At 46.2% G+C, this 22,709-nt stretch overlaps 1 protein-coding gene across 2 annotated transcripts in view; it reads right to left on the bottom strand.

The window, feature by feature from the left end:
- Positions 1-22,709, bottom strand: part of LOC145351722 (15-hydroxyprostaglandin dehydrogenase [NAD(+)]-like) — a 45,476-nt gene that overhangs the window by 9,592 nt on the left and 13,175 nt on the right. The window contains exons 2-7 of one of the 2 annotated variants that reach the window (XM_080201304.1): positions 20,800-20,945; positions 16,973-17,096; positions 16,368-16,474; positions 15,830-15,926; positions 7,801-7,877; positions 1,270-1,433 (exon numbers count right to left, since the gene is read on the bottom strand). In XM_080201304.1, the coding sequence (XP_080057430.1) occupies positions 1,270-1,433; positions 7,801-7,877; positions 15,830-15,926; positions 16,368-16,474; positions 16,973-17,096; positions 20,800-20,892 (662 nt within the window). In that variant the 5' untranslated portion in view covers positions 20,893-20,945. The remainder of the gene's footprint in view (positions 1-1,269; positions 1,434-7,800; positions 7,878-15,829; positions 15,927-16,367; positions 16,475-16,972; positions 17,097-20,799; positions 20,946-22,709) is intronic. The other variant, XM_080201305.1, reaches the window with a different exon arrangement.

Genomic DNA, 22,709 nt, shown 5'->3' with positions numbered 1-22,709 from the left:
GAACAGAAGGGCAAGAGCAGAATAAGTATGTAAGTATAGAATATATGAATAAATAAAGAGGAGGGAAATGGAGAAAAGGCAATGTACCAATTCAAAGCATAAGACAATTTGGAGACTGCTAAACTGTCCCATGTTTACTCGTCTGCGGGAAATGTCTCTGCCTTGAGTCACTTTGGCACAAAACAAAGAAAGAATTTCTAGATATTTTTCTTCAGGGAGTACAACTACACTTCAGAGCATTGGATACAGAGTAAAGCTCCCTCTCCCATTTATGTCAATTTTTTGGGCCCTGTGTCTAAAGAAGGATTTGATGGCCTGAGAGAGGGTCCAGAGGACATTCAGGAGAATGATCCCGGGGATGAAAAGCTTGACGTATGAGGAACAGTTGAAGACTCTGGGTCTGGACTCGATGGAGTCTAGAAGGATGAGGGGGGATGCATAAGAACAAGGAACAGGAGTAGGCCATCTGGCCCCTCAAGCCTGCTCTGCCATTCAATAAGATCGTGGCTGATCTTTTCACGGGCTCAGCATCATTTACCCGGCCGCTCACCATAACCCTTAATTCCTTTACTGTTCAAAAATCCATCTATCTTGCCTTAAAAATATTCAACGACGTAGCCTCAACTGCTTCACTGGGCAGTGAATTCCACAGATTCACAACCCTCAACTCAGTCCTATATCTGCTTCCCCTTATTTTGAGGCCATGCCCCCTTGTTCTAGTTTCACCTGCCAGTGGAAACAGCTTCTAATCTAATTGAAACTTATGGAATACTGAAAGGCTTGGATAGATTGGACATGGGGAAGTGTTTTCATTGGTAGGAAAGGCTAGGAACCAAGGGCACAGCCACAGAGTAAAGGGATGACCCTTTAGAACTGAGATGAGGAGGAATTTCCTCAACCAGAAGCTGGTGCGTGGAATTCATTGCCACAGGCGGTTTTGGAGGCCAATTCATTTGAGTGCATTTAAGACAGATAGACAGGTTCTTGATTGGTGTGGGTATCAAACATTATGAGGAAAAGGCAGGAAAATGGGAATGAGAAACAAAGCCATGATCGAATGGCGCAGCAGACTCGATGTACCGAATAACCTAATTCTGCTCTGATATCTTATTGTCTTACAGTGTGCCCATCAAGCACTCCCAGGATAGGTACAGCACAGGGTTAGATATGGAATAACACTCCCTCAATTCTGTCCCCATGAAACACTCCCAGTTATCTGATTAAATTGATCTGGTAGTCAGCCAGAATTGGATGATTTAGATTTCTCACTCTATAATCCCGACTGCTGCCACAGTTTTTATGACAATTTGCTCCAGGCTAGCAAACGGCCCCAGTGTTTCTCGTGATGAAATAGTCTTCATGAGCGGGGTGTCAGTGAAGGATGGACAAAGCACATTGATCCGAATTCCAAGATTCTGTGCTTTGGAGGCTCCCTAAATGAGGAAAGAATGGAAGAGTGAGATTGGAGATCAAAGAAAACACAGATCAGCAGATACAATGCATAACCCACCATAGTACACCATAGCTTATTGTTCTCTGGAGCAGTGTACCTGGTGGTTGTGGTGAGTGTTTGATTTTACTTGAAAAGCTTTTGACTGCATTTCCGGTTCACGGGGTTTCTGTGAGTACTTTTTATTTCCGTAGCAGAAGTCAGGTGAGGGGCTAGTCGGGAAGGGAGAGCGGGGGGTATAAAAAGAAGGGCAGTAATAGACAGTGGGCAGCGTCGGGAGCAGGCAGTGGAGTGAGTGGGAGCTGAGTGAGAGCTATAAGGGCTTTGGCTCGCTGCGAGAGCAGGCTTAGGCAAGGTGAGTTGCTGGTTCCATCTTTCCCGTGTTGCATTTCAGTACATATGATTCCAAGGGTGGTCAGGACATGGCAGGGGCTATGGGGAGATGCTTTAGCTGTGTTAGGTGCCACATGTGGGAGTTCTTGGAGGCATCACATCTCCCGAAGGCCCACATCTGCGTCAAGTGTTTAGAGCTGCAACATTTGAGGGCCCGGGTCAGGCAACTAGAGCTGCGTTTAGAGGATGCATTTCTGGTTAGGGAGAATGAGGAGTTAATGGCTATGAACCATGGACAAGTGGAGGTCCCAGGGGCTGGGGGACAGGATGGGTGGGTAACTGTTAGGAGGGGGAAGAGGAAGAAGAAGAATAGTCCTGGTCCAAAGACCACCCCAGTGGCCCCCCAAAAGGCATCGACAGGGATACAAAAGGAAAGACAGGAGGGCCAGAATGACTCAGAGGGAAGGAAGGGGGCTGGCAATGAGATAGTGGTGGGGGATGGGAGGGTCAAAGGAATTGATAGGCTGTTCTGTGGGCAAAAATGTGATTCAAGGATGGTAGTCTGCCTCCCTGGAGCAGGGGTACAGGACGTATCAGAGAGGATAGAGAGAATTTTGAAGGGTGAGGGGACCCAGGCTGAAGTAATTATACACATAGGAGAAAAGGACGTAGGAAGGCAGAGTAGGGGGGATGTACGTAGGCAATTTAGGGAGTTGGGGGTCAAGCTGAAGAGCAGAGCCTCCAGGGTGGCATTCTCTGGGCTGCTGCCTAGTAACAGCAGTGCTAGGAATAATGAGATCATGCAGCTGAATGCATGGCTGAGGGATTGGTGCAAGGTAGAGGGCTTTACTTTTGTCGATCACTGGGAAGTATTTGTGAGAGAAGGGCACCTGTACAGGAGGGATGAGGAACATTTGAATGGGAGGGGGACAAATGTCTTAGCTGGGAGGTTAGCTGGAGTGTTTAGGCAGGGTTTAAACTAATAGGGAGGGGGGGTGGGGTTGAGACTGATAGCTCATTAGGCACTGGGATCGGGAGCGAGTTGGGTGACAGGGTAGGTTTGGCTGAAAGGAAAATTATCAGGGGAAATGAGGATCCGAGTGGGCCTGGAGGGTTGGATTGTGTCTGTTTTAATGCGAGGAGTGTGACGGATAAAACGGATGAGCTTAGGGCTTTGATGTTTGTGAGGAATTTAGATGTGGTGGCAGTAACGGAGACGTGGTTAAAGGAAGGGGAGGACTGGCAGCTGAATATTCCTGGGTATAAGCGTTTTAGGTGTGACAGAGGAGGGTTGAAGAGAGGTGGTGGGGTGGCGTTGTTAGTTAAGGAGCACATCACAGCAGTGCAGAGGGAGGACAACATGGAGGAGTTAGGGATTGAGTCGCTGTGGGTGGAATTGAGGAATAGAAAGAGAGCAATTACAATGCTAGGGGTATACTATAGGCCACCCAACAGCCCAAGGGCAGTGGAGGAGGGTATTTGTAGAGACATTTTAGATAGGTGCAGAAAGAATAAGGTGGTTGTAGTGGGTGACTTTAATCTTCCTGGAGTGGATTGGAAGGTGCCTAGAGCTGGGGGTACGGATGGGGAGGAGTTTGTAAAATGTGTGCTGGAAGGGTCCTTGGAGCAGTACGTAACTAGCCCAACTAGGGAGGGGGCTATACTGGATTTAGTGTTGGGTAATGAGCCGGGGCAGGGGGTTGAGGTTGCAGTAGGCAAACATGTGGCTAACTGACCACAAGTCTGTCTACTTTAGGATAAAAATGGAAAAGGATGAGTGCTGTCCAAAGGGTAGGGTGCTGAACTGGGGGAAGGCGAGCTATAGCCGGATTAGGAAGGAGCTGAAGGACACTGATTGGGAGGGGTTGTTAGCTGGCAAGTCCACGGTTGGCAAGTGGGAGGCTTTCAAGGGCAAACTGATAATGTTGCAGGAAAGGCATGTGCCGGCAAAGAGGAAGGATGGGAAAGGCAGGATTAGAGAGCTGTGGATTACAGGGGATATGGAGGACTTGGTCAGGAAGAAGAGAGCAGCATATGTTAGGTTGAAACAACTGGGAACCGAGAGAGCGCTGGAGGAATATAGAGAGAGCAGGAGGGAGCTTAAAAGGGGAGTTAGAAGGGCGAAAAAGGGGCATGAAATGGCTTTGGCTGATAGGATTAAGGAAAATCCAAAGGCATTTTACTCTTATATTAGGAACAAGAGAGTGGTTAGAGGGAAAATTGGTCCTCTGAGGGACAAAGGAGGGGAGCTATGCATCGAGTCTGAGGGAATGGGGGAGATCCTGAATGAATACTTTGCATAGGTATTCACAAAGGAGAGGGATTCGGTGTCGTGTAATGTCTTGGAGGGAGCTGTAGATCAGTTGAAGGAAATATCCATTACAAGGGAGGAAGTGTTAGGGTTTTTAGGTAGCATAAAAACAGATAAAGCTCTGGGGCCTGATGGTATTTATCCCAGGCTGCTTAGGGCGGTGAAAGATGAAATTGCTGGGCCTCTGACGCAAATCTTTGTCTCTTCTTTGGACACAGCTGAGGTCCCAGAGGACTGGAGGGTAGCTAATGTGGTACCGCTGTTTAAAAAGGTCAGTAGGAATATCCCTGGTAATTATAGACCAGTGAGTTTGACATCGGTGGTAGGAAAATTGTTGGAAAAAATTCTTAGGGATAGGATGTATAAGCATTTGGAACGTTGCGATCTGATTAGGGATACACAACATGGCTTTGTTCGGGGAGGTCTTGCCTTACGAATCTGGTAGAATTTTTTGAGGAGGTGACAAAAACGGTTGACGATGGGCGAGCCGTTGATGTCATCTATATGGATTTCAGTAAGGCGTTTGACAAAGTTCCTTACGGTAGGCTGGTAGAAAAAGTTAAGGGACATGGGATACAAGGACAGGTAGCCAGATGGATTGAAAACTGGCTGGGCAATAGGAGACAGAGAGTAGTAGTGGAAGGGTCTTTTTCTGGCTGGAGGTCAGTCACCAGTGGTGTGCCGCAGGGCTCAGTACTGGGACCTCTCCTCTTTGTAGTATATATGAATGACTTGGAAAAGGGCGTACGTGGTGTGATCAGCAAGTTTGCAGATGACACCAAGATGGCAGGATTGGCAGATAGTGAGGAGGACTGTCAGGTGACACAGCAGGATATAGATAGGTTGGTATACTGGGCAGATAGATGGCAGATGGAATTTAATCCTGACAAATGCGAGGTGATGCATTTTGGAAGGAATAATGCAGGGAGGAGTTACATGATAAAGGGTAGACCAACTAAGAGTATAGAAATGCAGATGGACCTATGAGTGCAAGTGCACAAGTCTCTGAAGGTGGCAACACAGGTAGAGAAGGTTGCAAAGAAAGCTTATGGAATGCTAGCCTTTATAGGAAGGGGTATAGAGTATAAGAGCTGCCATCTAATGCTTCAGTTGTACAGAACGTTGGTTAGACCGCATTTGGAGTACTGCGTCCAGTTCTGGTCACCTTACTATCGGAAGGACGTGGAGACTCTGGAGAGAGTGCAGAGGAGGTTTACCAGGATGCTGCCTGGTATGGAAGGACTGGGTTATGAGGAAAGATTGGGTAAACTGGGGCTCTTCTCCTTAGAAAGACGGAGATTAAGGGGGGCTCTGATAGAGGTGTACAAAATAATGAAGGGAATAGATAGAGTCAACAGTGGCAGGCTTTCCCCTAGATTGGAGACAACTATCATGAGAGATCACGATCTAAGGGTGAGGGGGGAGAAGTATAATTTGGATACTAGAGGGAGGTTTTTCACACAGAGGGTCATGGGGGTATGGAATGCGCTACCAAGTAACGCGGTGGAGGCAGGCACGCTGGACTTGTTTAAGGTTTACTTAGATAGGCACATGAGTGAAACAGGGATGGAGGGTTATAGAAGACGGTTTTAAAAAGGGTCAGAGCCTCGGGACGATACTGGAAATGTAATATTACATGTTAATGTTTTGTCTCTTTTAATCCACAGGTGTCGGTCCACCTTGTTGTCAAACGAGGGGCATGCACACGGTGGGTCGTACGTGGGCTGCTCTTGGATGTTTCGAGAGTGGTCTAGTACTTTGTGTCGTTGTGTGTGCTTAAACCTGGACCAGCAGACGGGCACCACAACAGCTCAGTGACTATCACTGCTAGCTGTGCAGATACATGGATTTGGGCCAGTGTCTGTGGGAGTTTGCGCATTCTCCCTGTGGTTGCGTGGGTTTCCTCCGGGCGCTCTGGTTTCCTCCCACACCCCAAAGATGTGCATTTAGGCTGATTGGTGTAACAAATTGACCCTACACTATTCTCCCCTGGATCTGGCTACAATAGGGGTACCATTCGCATACACACGGGGCAGGGCAGGTGTAGGAAAATGCTTTGTTAAAATGGCGGCGCGGGCTCGTTGGGCCGAAGGGCCTGTTTCCCGTGCTGGGTTGTTCTTTGTTCTTTGTACTGTCACCCATTCACTCTTTTACAGGGTGCGGGAATTTCCAGCCTAGCCAGCATTTATTGCCTGTCAGTATACGAATGAAAGCTTGTTGGGACAGTGGTGTGGTGGTACTCTCAATGGTACTCTCAATCTAGGGGCCCAGGTTGATGTCCTAGGAAAAAGGGTTCAAATTCCATTATGGTAACTGGTGGAATTTAAATTCAATTAATAAATCTGGAATCAAAGCTCATCTCAAGAATAGTCATAGGTTAGAATTCTCTTGCCATTCACACCTGTGGAATTCTCCGCTCCTACCAGTCAGTGACGCCCATGTCCCACAAACGCATAAAAACCCACCCGCAGGTTTCCCGCTGGCGTGGGTTGACGTCAATGGCAATTCCCACTGACAGCAGCAGGACCAGAGAATCCTGCCACTAGCCACCTCCTGCTGGTGATTAACATGTGGCTGGAAGGCTAGAGAATCTCGCTCAGAGTTTTACAGCACATCAAAAGGCCCTTCAGCCCATCATATCTGTGCTGGCCATCAAGCACCTATCTATTCTAATCCAATTTTTCCAGCACATGGCCGGCAGTCTTGTATACTATGGTATTTCAAGTATTCATCTAAATGCTTCTTAAATGTTGTGAGGGTTCCCACTTCTGCGACTCTTTCAGGCAGTGACTTCCAGATTCCCACCACCCTCTGGCACAAATCCCTTCAAAATCTCCAGCTCCTTGCCATAAATCTATGTTTCCTGGCTAGTGACCCCTCCATTAAGCAGAAGAGTTTCTTTCTATCTATCCTATCTATGTCGCTCATAATTTCACTTCAATCAAGTCACCCTAGGCCTTCTCTGCCCCAAGGAAAACAACACAAGCCTAATCTGCCTCTCTTGAAAGGTGAAATGCTCCAACCCAGACAACATCCTGGTGAACCTCCTCTTCTTCAATCACATCCCCCCTATAGTGACCATGAAATCGTTGTCAAACCCCGGTTCACTAACATTCTTTAGGGAAGGAAATCAGCTGTTTCCTTTTGATTCATTACAGGATGTGAACATTGCTGATTAGGCCACTGTTTAGGACCCACACCTAGTTATTCTTTAGAATAACTGAGCTGCCTTCTTGAACTGCTGCAGTCCATATGGTGTAGCTACATCCAGAGCACCGTTAGTTAGGGACTTCCAGGATTTTGACACAGCACCAGTGAAGGAACAGCAATGTATTTCCAAGTCAGGCTGGTGTGTGGTCTTACCCCTGGTCTGGCCTACACATGGCTCCAGACCCACATTGGCTCTTAACTATCCTTTGGTAAGTCACTCATTTGAAGAGCAATTAGGAATTTGCTGGCCATTCCATGAAAGGTTCAATTTTTTTTTAAATTATTGGAAATCCAGTGAGTTGGACCGTGAATCTATCAGAGACCCAGTGAGCTGGATGCTGAATCTATTGGTGATCCAATGAGTTGGATGCTGAAGCTATTGGCGATTGAGTGGGCTCTTTTTCAATCTATTAGAAATCCAATGAGATGGGCCATAGACAATAAGAGAACGACTGAAGGGGATCAGATTATCTAACCATTTGTGACAAACACTTACAGCCATTGCCCTGGAGAATCCCAACACACCGTGCTTTGATGCTGAATAGACTGGCGCACATATTATGGGATGGATTCCTGTACAGGGTTGACAAAAGAGACAAAGAAGAGCAGAATTACTAGCATAGGGCAGGGCTGTCTATATTGAAAGGTAAAAGACTTCATCAGCCTTAGTAAGCCTCAATCAGAGAATATATAACATAGGAACAAAAGAACTTAGAGCACTAGTAGGCGAAGGTCCAGTGGTATTATCGCTAGACTATTAATCCAGAAACTCAGCTAATGTTCTGGGGACCCAGGTTCAAATCCTGCCATGGCAGGTGGTGGAATTTGAACGCAACAGAAATATATGGAATTAAGAATCTGCTGATGACCATGAGATCATTGTTGATTGTTGGAAAAACACATCTGATTCACCAATGTCCTTTAGAGAGGGAAATCTGCCATCCTTACCTGGTCTGGCTTACATGTGACTCCAGACCCACAGTGAAGTGGCTGCCTCTCAACTGCCCTCTGAAATGGTTTAGCTAGCTATTCAGTTCAAGGGGGACGAGGAGTGGGCAATAAATGCTGGCCAGCCATCAACGCCTACATCCCATGAATGATTTTTAAAAATTCAGCCCTTTGAATCTGCTCCACCATACAATGCTGGCTGATCTGATCACTTTCCCATCTGCTCCTCCTTCCCTCCACTTCCCCACACAGCGCTTGATTTCCTGGTCTATCAAACACCTGCCTAATTCAGTGCTGGATGAATTGAATAACTGCTGCTTTTGGGGATGAGAATTTCACATACTTAACAACCTTTTGAGAGAAAAAAACTCTCCTCATCTCCATTTTAAACAGAAGACTTCCTATTCTTACAGCTCAGAAAGAGACTGTTTGTCCCATTGTGCTTTTGCTGGCCCTTTCAAAATGAGTGATCCAATTTATTCTTGCTCTTGATCCATAGCTTTACAAATATCTCCAGATTATCATTATCCAAGTTTTGTGCGTGACGTTTGAATCATAAAAGTAAGCAGTAGATCTGTACCAATTGTTGTAAACGCATTTTCCACTACTGTGTCGTGTGGAACTGGTACGCTTCTATAAACTGGGTACATACAATCACAGAATTGTTACAACACAGAAGGAAGTCATTCAGTCCATTATCTAATTCCCTCTTCAATGCATTGATTTTTCTCACATCACTTTTGCTTCCAATTATTTTAAACCTGTGCCCTCTGGTTCTCCATCCTTCTGCCAAAGGGAACAGTTTCTCCCTTTCTACTTTGGCCAGGCCCCTCATGATTTTCAGTATTTCCATCAAATCTCCTCTTGTTCTTCTTTTCTCCAAGTCCCAACTTCTCCAATCTATCTTCATAACTGATATTTTTCATCTATAGAATCATTCTTGTAGGCTTTCTCTCCGATGCTTACACATTCTTCCAAAAACGCAGTGCCCAGAATTATACCTCAGCTGGAGTATGAAGTAAAATACAATTCAGGGATTCCACTTCAGGTATACAGTGTGTTTAGCATGGATATGCAAACATTGAGGTAACCCTGCGTACACTGTTAGTGAGTCTAGCCTGGATACATAGTAAGCAAATGGACTCCAGATAGGTACATAGTCAGTCTGCCTAGCACAGGTAACACAATCAGCGAGTCTATGTCAGGCCGGTGAGTCTACCTCAGTCCATCATCAGTGAATATATCCTGGGTACATAATCCGTGAGTCTACCTCTAATACACAGCCCGTGGGTCTACCTCAATTATACAATAAGTGAATTTACAAGAGAGCATTCACAGGGCATTAGATGATTGCTTGAATAGAAATAATGTGCAGTGGTATCAAGAAAAGGCAGGAGATGACACAAAGCTTTCATACATTTTTGGAGATCCAATGCTGACACAATACCCAAATGGCTTCCTTCTGCACCGTAATAATTCTGTGGTTCTGTGATATCCTGGATGCACATTCACTGAGTATACTCCAAGTACCCAATCAGTGAATATACCCCAGGTGCACAGTCAGTGAGTATACTCCAGGCACACAATCAGTGAGTATACTCCAGGCACATAATCAGCAAGTATACTCCAGTTACATAGTCAAGGTGTCTAAGCCAGGTACAGTCAGTGAGTATACTCCAGGTTTGATTCGGGTTTTGGGTGACTGTCTGTGGAGAGTTTGCACATTCTCCCTCTGTCTGCATGGGTTTCCTCCCACACTTCAAAGCTGTGCGGGTTAGGTTGACTGGCCTTGCTAAATTGCCTCTTAGTGTTCTGGGATTGTAGGTTAGAGGGATTAGTGGAGTAAATGTGTGGGGTTGTGGGGATTGGGCATGATGTGGGGTTGTTGTCGGTGCAGACTTGATAGGCTGAATGGCCACCTTCTGCATTTTAAGGATTCTATGATTTTAAGGATTCAGTGAGTATACTCTATATACAAAGTCAGTGAGTATATTCCATGTACAGAGTCAATGAGTATACTCCATGGATAGAGTCAGTGAGTATACTCTATGTACAGCATCTGTGAGTGTACTCCAGGTACACAGTCAGGGAGTATACTCCAGGCACACAGTCAGTGAGTACACATCATGCACACAGTCAGTGAGTATACTCCAGGTACACAGTCAGTGAGTATAAGTCAGTAAGTATACTCCCTGTACAGCATCAGTTGGTGTGGAATTTCATGAGATTTCTTCTAAATGTCCAGAGGGACCTTGGGGTCCTTGTGCATGAGTCGCAAAAACCCAGCCTGCAGGTGCAGCAGGTGGTCAGGAAGGCGAATGGGATGCTGGCCTTCATAGCGAGGGGGATTGAATATAAAAGTAGGGAGGTCTTGCTGCAGCTGTATAGGGCATTGGTGAGGCCGCAGCTGGAGTACTGTGTGCAGTTTTGGTCGCCGCACTTACGCAAGGATATTTTGGCCTTGGAGGGAGTGCAGAGGAGGTTTACTAGGCTGATTCCGGAGTTGAGAGGATTGAGCTATGAGGAGAGGCTGAATAAACTAGGCTTGTACTCGTTAGAGTTTAGAAGAATGAGGGGAGATCTCATTGAGACGTATAAGATGTTGAATGGGATGGATAGGATAGAAGTGGAGAGACTCTTCCTGCTCAGAAAGGACTGTAGGACTAGGGGGCACAGCCTCAGGATAAAGGGGGGGCGGTTTAGAACGGAGTTGAGGAGGAACTTCTTCACTCAAAGGGTGGTGAATCTCTGGAATTCTCTGCCCATTGAAGTGGTGGAGGCTGCCTCGCTCAATATTTTTAAGACGCGGGTTGATGGGTTTTTGATAAGAGAGGGGATTAAGGGTTATGGGGAGAGGGCGGGAATGTGAAACTGAGCCACGACAGATCAGCCATGATCTTATTGAATGGCGGGGCAGGCTCGAAGGGCTAGATGGCCTACTCCTGCTCCTATTTCTTATGTTCTTATGTTCTTATTAGCATGGAAACAGGAGAGTTTCAGATCCTATTTTTTGGGCGGGTTTTCACACCCAATCATATGCACTCAGTCTTTGAAAATATGGGCGAGACCATTTCTAGCCACGAGAGGAAATGGGCAGGGTCTAATTCACCAGATTGGAGCCACAAACAGCGCATGCGCAGGAAAAGCGGAATAAAACACTGATCTGCTGACAGAACCCCTCCCACCCCCACCCCCTCCTGGGCCAGATAAAGCCTCCCTGTCCCCTCCATGTACATTACTTACCCCCTTGCCCCCCAACCCCATCCTGATCCCCTTACACAAGGCCCCTCATCACCTCCCCTGGCCCTGATGGCTTATTGATAATGACCCTCTCTTCCCTGCCCCTGCTGATCACAGAGGCACAAATCCTCCCACCCTCTCCATCAGCACACCTCCAAATGCTGACTTGACTTCCGCTCATGGTAACAAGACAAACTGCATTAAACTCACTGGAATGCTTTAATGGGTGCATTGCTCACCCAAACTGCCTGCAGCTGATCTACCCTAATAAAGGAAAGCTCCATTAAAATCCCAAGGATGGGCAGATAGGGAGGCAGTGCAGGAAGAAATAGCCTCCAGGAAGACAGCTTCCTGTTTTTCAAATGCTGAACTGGTCAGGTTACTGGAGGCAGTAGAGGAAAGGCGGACACACTCTTTCCCCTAGCAAGAAGCCATCCCAGGAGAAGGGGTGGAAACACAGCCTTGCAGGTGATGGCAGCATGTGTTAGTGCCAGGGCACTGGCCAGGAGAACCGGGAAGCAATGCCACAAAAAAACTGAATGACCTCATCCGGGCAGCAAGGATGAGTGTTTACTCTCATCCAGAGTCCTCCCCCTAAATAACCATCAGATCCCCCCACTCCCAGCACCCTGCATGCTTTCACCCCTGACCCTCAGCACCTTCCTTCTCCTTCCCCAAGAGTATCACAACCCTTGCCCTCTAAGGGCCATCCCCTGACTTGTGCCTTCAGAGTTTACATAGCTCCTTCTGTCTCCACAGAAGAAGAATATCCATAATTGCCTGGAGAGGGCAAAGACAGGGAGTGGTGTGGCTGAGATGCACTTCCTCACCCACTTTGAGGAGTGGGCACAGGAGCTGGCGGGACAGGAGGGCATACGGACCATTAGCGACAGTATGGTCGGGCTGGAGCGTAGAACTGAACACCTGCCAATCCTCCACTTGTTGGTGAAATTTCAAGTAAGTTGCATGCAGCCCAGATTCCTCTCCCTCCCTTGTACTTAACCTTGTGTCCTGTGTTGCAGGACGGACCACAGTGAGCCTGAGCCATCTGACATTGCAGTACCCACTGTTGCTCCCACCCATCCTGCCCCAGACAGCTTGGAAATCTCCTCAGAGGAAGCCGGTGAAGGGATCTCCAAGGACGGCACCAGTTTTGTGAGAGCTTCCACCTCACAGTTCATCATCACAGAGACTCTCACATTGGTGGGTCAAGTTAATTCTGAGGCATCTGGGTCACTCTCCGGTGCGTATGACAGATCTACTGATGTACATCGGGTACAGGAGGGAACATCCAAGGCCTCTGGCACGCGGTGGCCTGCCAGATGCGAGGACTCGGCTGTCCCCATCCTATACGCTGGGTTTCTGCAATCACTTCACCCTCAGATGCTGGAGATGTAGCAACAGAGCCAGGAAATGCAGGAAGGGCTGACAGAAACACTGGATTGACTGCAAGGCAGTTAGGAGGATCCCAAAATTTTTAGGCAAACCAGCCACTGCCTGTCTTGCATGACTCCCAGGATAACACTGCAAGGGTCACCAATACTGCAAGGTCAGCGCTCTGAGCCGGGAACATGCCGAGAGTCTGAAGTCGGACCCTGTGAGGAACAACAGGCCCCCACCCCCCCAACACACTCGCAGACCTCCATGACCCGAAACGCAACATGGCCACCACGAAACAACCCCCCTGAGCAGCATGGAGCGGTTTGAAAACAGAGGCTTACCTCCTCGCTCACCCTCTCTGTTCAACCACCTGAATGTGACTTTTATAGATGAGGTGTTTTCCTGATTGATCCAGCTGTAGCAAATGACGTGGTTAAGGTGGGATGACTGGGAGTGAATTATTAATATATCACTCATTGTGATATATGCAAAAAAATGCAAATTGACATTTCGCCTATTTTGGGTGGGGTCCCAATCACGTCAATGTTTTTTCCTCAGTACATTGGGAATGGGTGCGAAAATAAGCGCCATTCCCACTAGTCACATCATGTTTGATTTTACAATATTTTCAACACTTTCGACATTTTCAAACCACAAAACAGGTTGTACAGTTCCGCCCAATGAGCATACTCCAGATGCACAGTCTGTGAGTATACTCAATGTACAAAGTCAGTGAGTACGCTCCATGTATAGGGTTAGTGAGTATACATCAAGTACACAGTCAGTGAGTATACTCCAGGTACACAGTCAGTGAGTATACTCCAGGTACAGTTAGTGTGTATACTCCAGATGCACAGTCAGTGAATATACTCCAGGTACATAGTCAATGAGTATACTCCAGGTACACTGTCAGTGAGTATACTCCAGGTACACAATCAGTGAGTATACTCCAGGTACACAATCAGTGAGTATACTCCAGGTACACAATCAGTGAGTATATTCCAGGTACACAGTCAGTGAGTATACTCCAGATACACAATTACTGAGTATATTCCAGGTGCAAAGTCAGTGAGTATACTCCAGGTACAGAGTCACTGAGTATACTCCAGGTACACAGTCAGTGAGTATACTCCAGGTAAAGCAGTGAGTATACTCCAGGTACAAAGTCAATGAGTATACTCCAAGTACAGAATCAATGAGTATACTCCAGGTACACAATCAGTGAGTATACTCCAGATACACAGTCAGTAAGTAAAAGCAAGGTGCATGGTCAGTGAGTATACTCCAGGTACACAGTCAGTAAGTCTACTCCAGGTACACAGCCAGGGTGTCTAACCCAGGTACACAGTCAGTATACCATTTTGATTCTAAGTGTTGGGTGGACTTGAAACTGGGAGTGTTTCAGATCTGACTTTTAGACCCGTTCTCAGGCGTCCCCATACGCACTCTGCCTGAAAACATAGAGCGATTCCAAATCTTGCTGCAGAAGCCTGTGGGCGGGGCTTAACACATCCGAAATCTTGCAACTCTGATCGGCACTTCCAATTGTGCATGCACAGAAAAATGATAAAATAATGCTCCCTTGCCACAAAGTTCCCTGGGCCAGATAATGCCTGGCCCCCACAATCATTGCCTCACCCCCGCAACATTACTGACCCCCTTCTCGCCCCAACCTATCCACCACCCAGACCGATTGCGGGCCCCTCCCCTTGTCCCTCACGGATCACAGGCAGAGTGGCAGTGGATCCCCCCTTCCCCCTTCACTAATCACAGGCAGAGTGGCAGCAGACCACCCCCCCCCCGCCCTTCCCTGTCACTGATCACAGGCAGAGTGACAGCAGACCCCACTTACCCCTCACGGATCACAGGCAGAGTGACAGCAGACCCCACTTACCCCTCACGGATCACAGGCAGAGTGGCAGTGGATCCCCCCTTCCCCCTTCACTAATCCCAGGCAGAGTGGCAGCAGACCCCACTTACCCCTCACTGATCACAGGCAGAGTGGCAGCAGACCCCCCCCCCTTCCCTGTCACTGATCACAGGCAGAGTGGCAGTAGACGCCCCCCCACTCCTCCCCCCCCTCCGCCTCACTGATCTCAGGCAAAGTGGCAGCGGAAACCTCCTTCCCCCCCAGAGATCACAGGCAGAGTGGCAGCAGACCCACTCCCCCACCGCCTTCCACTCCCCCCTCCCCAGTGATCTCAGGCAGAGTGGCAGTAGACCTCCCCCTTCCCTCCCACTGATCTCAGACAGAGTGGCAGCAGACCCCCCACTTCCCACCCCACCCTCCCAATCTCAAGCAGAGAGCTGTCGGATGCTCAGCACTTATCTCCTCACTAACACCTGAATTGGACTTTCATGGAACATGTCTGTTTTGCACCAAATCTGGATGGGTGAATGCTGTGGTAAAGGGGGAAGGTTGGGCATGCAGCCCATTAAGACAATTTAAATGTATACAAATGCATTCAGGTGCAGTCCCGATCATGGCCATTTTCAAGCCTTGGTAAAGGGGGAACTGGCTCGGGGGCGGGTGTAGATCGTGCTATTCGTCTCACGCCCAACTTTACCAAGATTTTGCACCCAAAAACAGCACAACTTGTTGGTAAAATCGGGCCCAATGTGTCTAAGTTTGAACAACAGTCAGGGTATCTAAGCCAAGTACCTAGTCAGTGAGTATACTCTAAGTGTACAGTCAGTGAATATACTCCAGGTACAGTCAGGATATCTAAGCCAGGTACACAGTCAGTGAGCATACCCCAGCTGTACCACGTTTATCATTATAAAAATTCTCCCTTTGACTTGTCAGTGTGTCTTTTACCTTCACTTACACATAATTATTTCTCTCTTGTGCACCTGCCAGATCTCTCTTGGAGATGCAAATAATTTGGTGATTTAGTTAACTAATTATAAGTACATCATTTCCCTAGATATTTTAATTCATATGAAGCTTTTTGTACCTGACATGGAGGAAACGTTGATTATTACTCCTCCTGCACCGCCAGTCTTTTTACTCATGTAATTTAGTCCCAGATAGGTTCCTCTGATCACACTGACCTGCAAGGTAAACAACATAACGTGAGAAAATGCAGGCAGTAGAATAGCATGGATACCTGTAGTCACAGAATAGAAGCACAGAGCCAAGTTACAAGCTCAGAGTATATGTAAACCTCACAATACAGGCATAGAGTACAGATTACAGGCAGAGTAAATTTAAGCTTCAGATTACAGGCATGGAGTATGGGTTCAGGCACAGAGTACATGTAAACTTCAGGTTACAGGCATAGAGTGCAGGTTACAGGCATAGTGTTCAGATTACAGGCACAGAGAACATGTAAACTTTAGATTGCAGGCATAGAGTACAGGTTACAGGCACAGAGTACGGATGTCACCTTCAAGTTACAGGCACGAGTGGAGTCACAAAATACTGGCACAAGAGTACAGTCGTAGTGTAATTGGTTATGTCTGTGGGCATCGAATGTAGAAGCTTGTACATACCAAATTAATGTCCACACATCTCTGCCAGTTTGTTTCATCACCTATGCCAGCATTGTTGCAAACAATGTCCAATCGCTGGAAGTTCTCAACTGTTTTGTCAAATGCATCTGCCAAGATAAAAGGTAACTTAATAGTCAAGCCTTTCAGATCCAGACTTTCTAACAGGACTATTGTTGAAGTCTCAGGCCTTGATGGAGTTGTGGGAGGGAGGAATTCCGTTTGTGAGAAAGACAAGACAAATCTAACGTGAAGGTGGGTGCCCCTTCCTGCTAGGCTTAGGAAAATGAAAACAGCCCACATGCCATCCCTAGCACAATTGCAACCCATTCTGCATATTTAAAGGGCCATGCAGTTGCAGCTGAACAACGCTCTCACCTGCTAACAAGAGCAAATTATAATTGGAAGTTACAAGAAGACAACTGCTCCTCGGCAGGGTGGGAAATTCTAAGGAATTCAAAGTGCCCTTAACTCCATCCGCTTTCCAGTGAATGAGCAGGGTTACTGTCATCTGTAAGGTCGAACCTGGTCCATAATTTCCTAATACACTCTGCCAGTGGGACCCGTTCGATTTCATAATCTGGCTTAATGATAAATCCTGACCATACCTTTCAGTTGATTGTCAGACGTCACATCACAAGGGATAAACATGGTTTGCGGAGTGCCATAGGCCTTATCAAACGCAGACTTTGACTCAAGACCAACTGCACTGTTAATATCTAAAAGGCTGACCTGAAAGAGGCAATCAAGATCTGATTAACCTTTTAAAGCAGAGAGAGAGAATTAATCGATGATGTCATGGGATTAATTAATGGTCAATTTACAGTGTCCCCGTCAGATCCTTCATGCACGCTTGAAGTCTCAACCCACCGCGTGCTGCCCTCGAAGCAGCTGCGGGGGTGATGAGACAGTCACACATCTCCTTGTGGAATGTGCCTTTACAAAGAAGGTCTGGTGTGAGATGCAGCGATATTTGTTGAGATTCATCCCAAGCAGATCTGTGACACAGGACTCTGTGCTCTACGGCTGTTTCCAGGGATGCACACTGAGACAAACATCAACTCAGTGAAGGACACATTTTGGTCCGCCTGAAACTTGTTGATCTTCCAGTGCAAAGATTTGTCCTTGACCGAGTGTTATAGACTGGCACATTTCAAGGTCCAGGGCTATGTGCTGAGGGACTTGCTCAAGCTTGGGGCAGCCGTCACAAAGGCATAACAGGGAAAAGCCACCTTTTAAAGCCTTTCAACCAAGGCAGAACAAGGGCCAAGTAACTGTAGAACAACCTCGGACTTTGTAACTGTGTGCTGATCTGTAAAGACAGTGAAATGTGATGAATGTATACAGTTTGAAAAACTGAACTGTATTGAGTGTAATGTCTTGTAACTGAGCATCACAAACTATTGTAAATATGACTGCTCTTTCTTTGCACTGTTTGTAATTATCGGAAATGTCATTTTGCAATGGTTTATTTATGAATAAAGTATATTTTTGAATAAAGAAACAAAAAAGTGTTCCAGAGTCTTTTAATGGTTAGTCAATGGTGTTATGGGGTCAGTTAATGACAGTTAATGACAATCAATGTATGACAGGATTAGGTAAGTAGAGTTGCATCGCATATATAGCACAGTTTAACCCAACAGGTCTATGCTAATGCTCATGATCCAAATGAGCCTCTCCCCACCCATTTTCATCTCTTCCCAATCAGCATATCATTTCCTATTGCCAAACTAAAAGGCATGTTGAAATTTCTCATCTTGTTCTCCTCAGGGCAGATTCATAAGGATACCAAATCTCAAAGGGAACAGCAATTTATATTGTACTGATTAGTTGGCAAGTGGGCTCTGATTGGTGGAGGCATTGCCAATCAGAATGCATTTGCCAACCAATCAACACCATCTTCTCATGCAGTGTAAATTGTTGTTACCTTTGAGATTTAGTATTCTTGCGAATCTGTCCTGATGAGTGCAAAACATAAAATTTTGACAGCACCTATCTTTTGTCAGCAATACTAAAATTCTGAATGACAGAGCGACTATTTGTTTCCTTTTCCTTTATCTGTCATTTGCATATCTAGGATCCCCTTAAATGTATTGATCCTATTCCCCTCAAACATCCCATGTAGTAACAAGTTTGACCTTCTCACTACTCTCTGGGTAAAGGTGTTTTCCTGACGTCCCTGTTAGATTTCTTACAGACTATCTTACATTTCCATTCCAATTCTCTCTCTGCACCTCCTGGTATACTGAGGCAGAATGTGATGGTATAGTAAAATTGTCCCTGGTCTAGTAATTCCAAGACTCAGGGGACCCAGGTTCAAATCTCACCGTAGCAGATGGTGGAATTTAAACCTAATAGAACATTTTGAATCTGATGAAACCATTGTCACAAAAATCCATCTGGTTGAGTAATGTCCTTTACGGAAGAAAACTTTCTGTCCTTACCAGACCTACAGCAATATGGTTGACTCTTAACTGCCCTCTGAAATGGCCTAGCGAGACATTCAGCTGTATTCAACCGCTACAAAGGAAACAAAAATTCCCTCCCTAACAGCACTGTGGGTGCACCTACACCTCAGGGACTGCAGTGGTTGAAGAAGGCAGCTCACTACAGGGATGGGCAATAAATGCTGGTCTAGTGATTCCATATCCCATAAAAATGAATTTAAAAAATAGTTTGCTAGTCTGTCGCCACGGGCTTACAGTTTGAGGGGTGTCGCTCCACATCAAGTGTGGCTGACTAGGAGTCTCTCCCATTCTTATCACCAGCCATTGATGTGTTTGGAGGAGTTTACAGGTGAACACATTCAACTGCATTATGAACGCACCTTCCTTGGCCATCAATTCTTGGGGGTAAGACTGAAACCCGGAGCTTCTTGGTTAATAATTAATCAATGAGGCTTTGTGTTAGAGAATGTGTGGTCCAATCTCAAGTTGGGGTAGAGATTCTTCAGGTGGATTTCATGTTCTTATTGTGGGATGGGGCCTTGTTTTGGGTCATGGGCCCTCATGCTGGGGGACAGACCTTTGTGTTGGGGTACTGCCATGGTGTTGGGGTGCAACTTCTTTCTGAAGCTAAACCAATCTCTGTTGAGTAGCAATGTTGAGATATTTAACATTACAATGATTTTAATTTGATAGGCATCACTCATGTTCTTTAGGGAAGAAAATCTGCTGTCCTGACCAGGTCTGGCCTACCTGTGAGTTCAGACCACAGCAATGTGGTTAACTCTAAACTTCCACCTGAAATGGTCCAGCAAACCATTCAGTTATACAAAACTGCTAAGATAAATTATAATAAGAAGAAAACTTTTCGGTCTATCTTTTGGCAGTCTAGCCCAGGCATACTCAGTCAAGTCGACCCTGCAAGCTTTTCCTCACTAATATCAGGGATTTGTGCTAAAATTGGGAGGGCCGTCTCACAAACTAAGTAAGCAACAGAGTAACATAGTCATCTTCTTTACAGCACAGTCCAAACCCTCAGCCTCCAAAGTACATGGGAAAACTGCCACCTACAGGATCTCCTCCAAGCCACACATTAACCTAGCTTGAAACTATGTTTTTTTTCATTAACTCCCTTCCTAACAGCACTGTTGGTGTAACTGCAGCACATGGACTGTAAGGTTCAAGAAGGTGGCTTACCAAAGCCATCCCATGGGCAATTCATTCATGCAACTGGCGAGTATTCATTGCCCAACCTTAGTTGCTCTTGAACTGAATGGCTTACTAGGCCATTTCAGAGGGCAGTTGAGAGTCAGCCACATTGCTGTGGCTCTGGAGTCACATGCAAGCCAGACCAAGCTGATTTCCTCCCCTAGAGGACATTAGTGAACCAGATGAGTTTTTCCAACAATGGTTTCATGGTCTTCAGCAGATCCTTAGTTCCAGATTTTTTAAAATTGAATTCAAATTCCACCATCTGTTGTGGCGGGATTCAAACCCAGGTCCCCAGAACATTGGCTGAGTTTCTGGATTTATAGTCTTGCGATAATATCACGAGACCATTGCCTCCCCCTCCTCATTAAATTTAGAGTAGAAAGGAGTCTAAAAGAATAATCAGATATGCTTCTGAATGGGAATAACTTCCTGTCTGAGTGATGATTCCCCCTCAAAATGTCTCTAAGTGATGACCTTGCTGTCCAGCAAGATACCATTAGGAGAGATGGACTTCATTGATGCACCATATTGAGCACCTTCAGAAGAAGGATGAGGAATCTGAGCAGAAGATTTACAGTTACCCGAATGCTTGATTTTCATGAGTCAAGTGCAATCATTTAAAGTGTGAATGAGCTGTAGTTACCCAATGCTAACTGCGGAGGTCAGTCTCATCCACAGAGAAGTCACGCACACGTCATCATACAAAGCTTTCATTTCAGTGACACATCTCATTTATTCCCCGTGGTGTTTAACAAAAAGGAAATAAATCCTCAGATTACCTTAGCACCATTTTTCAGCAATATTTCTGCAAAAGCTTTGCCAAGCCCTTGAGCTGCTCCAGTTATTAATGCAACCTTCCTGGCCAGTGACATTGTGAAGCTGAAGGTATTCAGTTCTGTGGAAGACTTATCATCATCTTATTAATCTAGTCAAAGTTCAAAAGAAAGTAAACAGTCACAACTGGCCTTCTCATAGGAGCAGCCACAGTCGCCGAATAAAGGACAATCACTAATGACTCAGGTATACTTACACAGCTTGGCTCAGTGCTAATAGTATCATCTATATGTCAAATCAATCTAAGCATATGTTGTACTGAAATAGGGGCTGCACTAAAGGATCAGGGTACTATCAGAAGCACAGTACTGAAGGAATGTTGCATTGTGGGAAGTGTTGACATCTTGGGGAAACCTTGACTAGCTCGGCCCAGTTAAAAAAAATTAAAACAGCCAACTTGATCAGCACCTTATCCAACATCGTAAATGTGTACAGGGTAGGTTGACTGGCCATGCTAAATTGCCCTTTAGTGTCGGGAGGATTAATAGGGTTAATATGTAGGGTCACGGAGATAGGGCCTGGGTAAGATTGTTGCCAGTACAGACTCGATGAGCTCAGTGGTCTCCTTCTGCACTGGGATTCTATGATCAGGAGTAGGTCCATTTTGGGGTCAAAATGGGTCAAAAAGGTAGAGGACAAAAGATGCTGTTTAAAGCTCTTGAAAGACTCCAGCTGTGGCGCCCCCTCAAGACCATCTTTGATATTTCCATAGTAGGTATGTAAAAGAGCCAGTAAGGAAGCCAAATTCGGAATAAATTTCCCATAATAATTCACTAGCCCCAGGAAGGATTTCAATTCCATGGGTTCCTTGGAGTTAGTGCTTCCTTAATGGCCCACACCTTGTCCTTGCAGGCGCAGCAGGTGGTCAGGAAGGCGAATGGGATGCTGGCCTTTATAGCGAGGGGGATTGAATATAAAAGTAGGGAGGTCTTGCTGCAGCTGTATAGGGCATTGGTGAGGCCGCAGCTGGAGTACTGTGTGCAGTTTTGGGCGCCGTACTTACGCAAGGATATTTTGGCCTTGGAGGGAGTGCAGAGGAGGTTTACTAGGCTGATGCTGGAGTTAAGGGGGTTGAGCTATGAGGAGAGGCTGAATAAACTAGGCTTGTACTCGTTAGAGTTTAGAAGAATGAGGGGAGATCTCATTGAGATGTATAAGATGATGAATGGGATGGATAGGATAGAGGTGGAGAGACTCTTCCCGCTCAGAAAGGATAGTAGGACTAGGGGGCACAGCCTCAAGATAAAGGGGGGGTGGTTTAGAACGGAGTTGAGGAGGAACTTCTTCACTCAAAGGGTGGTGAATCTCTGGAATTCTCTGCCCGTTGAAGTGGTGGAGGCTACCTCGCTAAATATTTTTAAGACGCGGGTTGATGGGTTTTTGATAAGAGAGGGGATTAAGGGTTATAGGGAGAGGGCGGGAATGTGGAACTGAGCCACGACAGATCAGCCATGATCTTATTGAATGGCAGGGCAGGCTCGAAGGGCTAGATGGCCTACTCCTGCTCCTATTTCTTATGTTCTTATGTTTGTCCTCAGTCAGACGAAGGCCCATGCCATCCACCCAATAGCCCAAACAGGTCATAACATTTGCTTGGAAGATACATTTCTCCCTGTTCAGGCATACCCAGATCTCTGAGAATTGCCACACAACCTCTTCGAAGTTTGCTAAGTTTTCGTGTTCTGAAATTACATCTAGGTACATCATTACCTGAGGTAACCCTTGGAGGAAATCCTCCATGACCCGTTGAGAAATACTGCATGTGGATGACTCTCTGAAGGGCAGGCGAATGTACTCGTATAGGGCTTTGTATGTATTAATTGTCATATACTTTTGGGAAAGCTCGTCTAATTCA

Source organism: Carcharhinus amblyrhynchos, chromosome 13 (assembly GCF_965287045.1).
Source record: "Carcharhinus amblyrhynchos chromosome 13, sCarAmb.v2.hapA, whole genome shotgun sequence".
Taxonomy (NCBI): Eukaryota; Metazoa; Chordata; class Chondrichthyes; order Carcharhiniformes; family Carcharhinidae; genus Carcharhinus; species Carcharhinus amblyrhynchos.
Note: the sequence above shows the minus strand (reverse complement) of the source record. Positions and strands in the feature narration are given on the sequence as shown.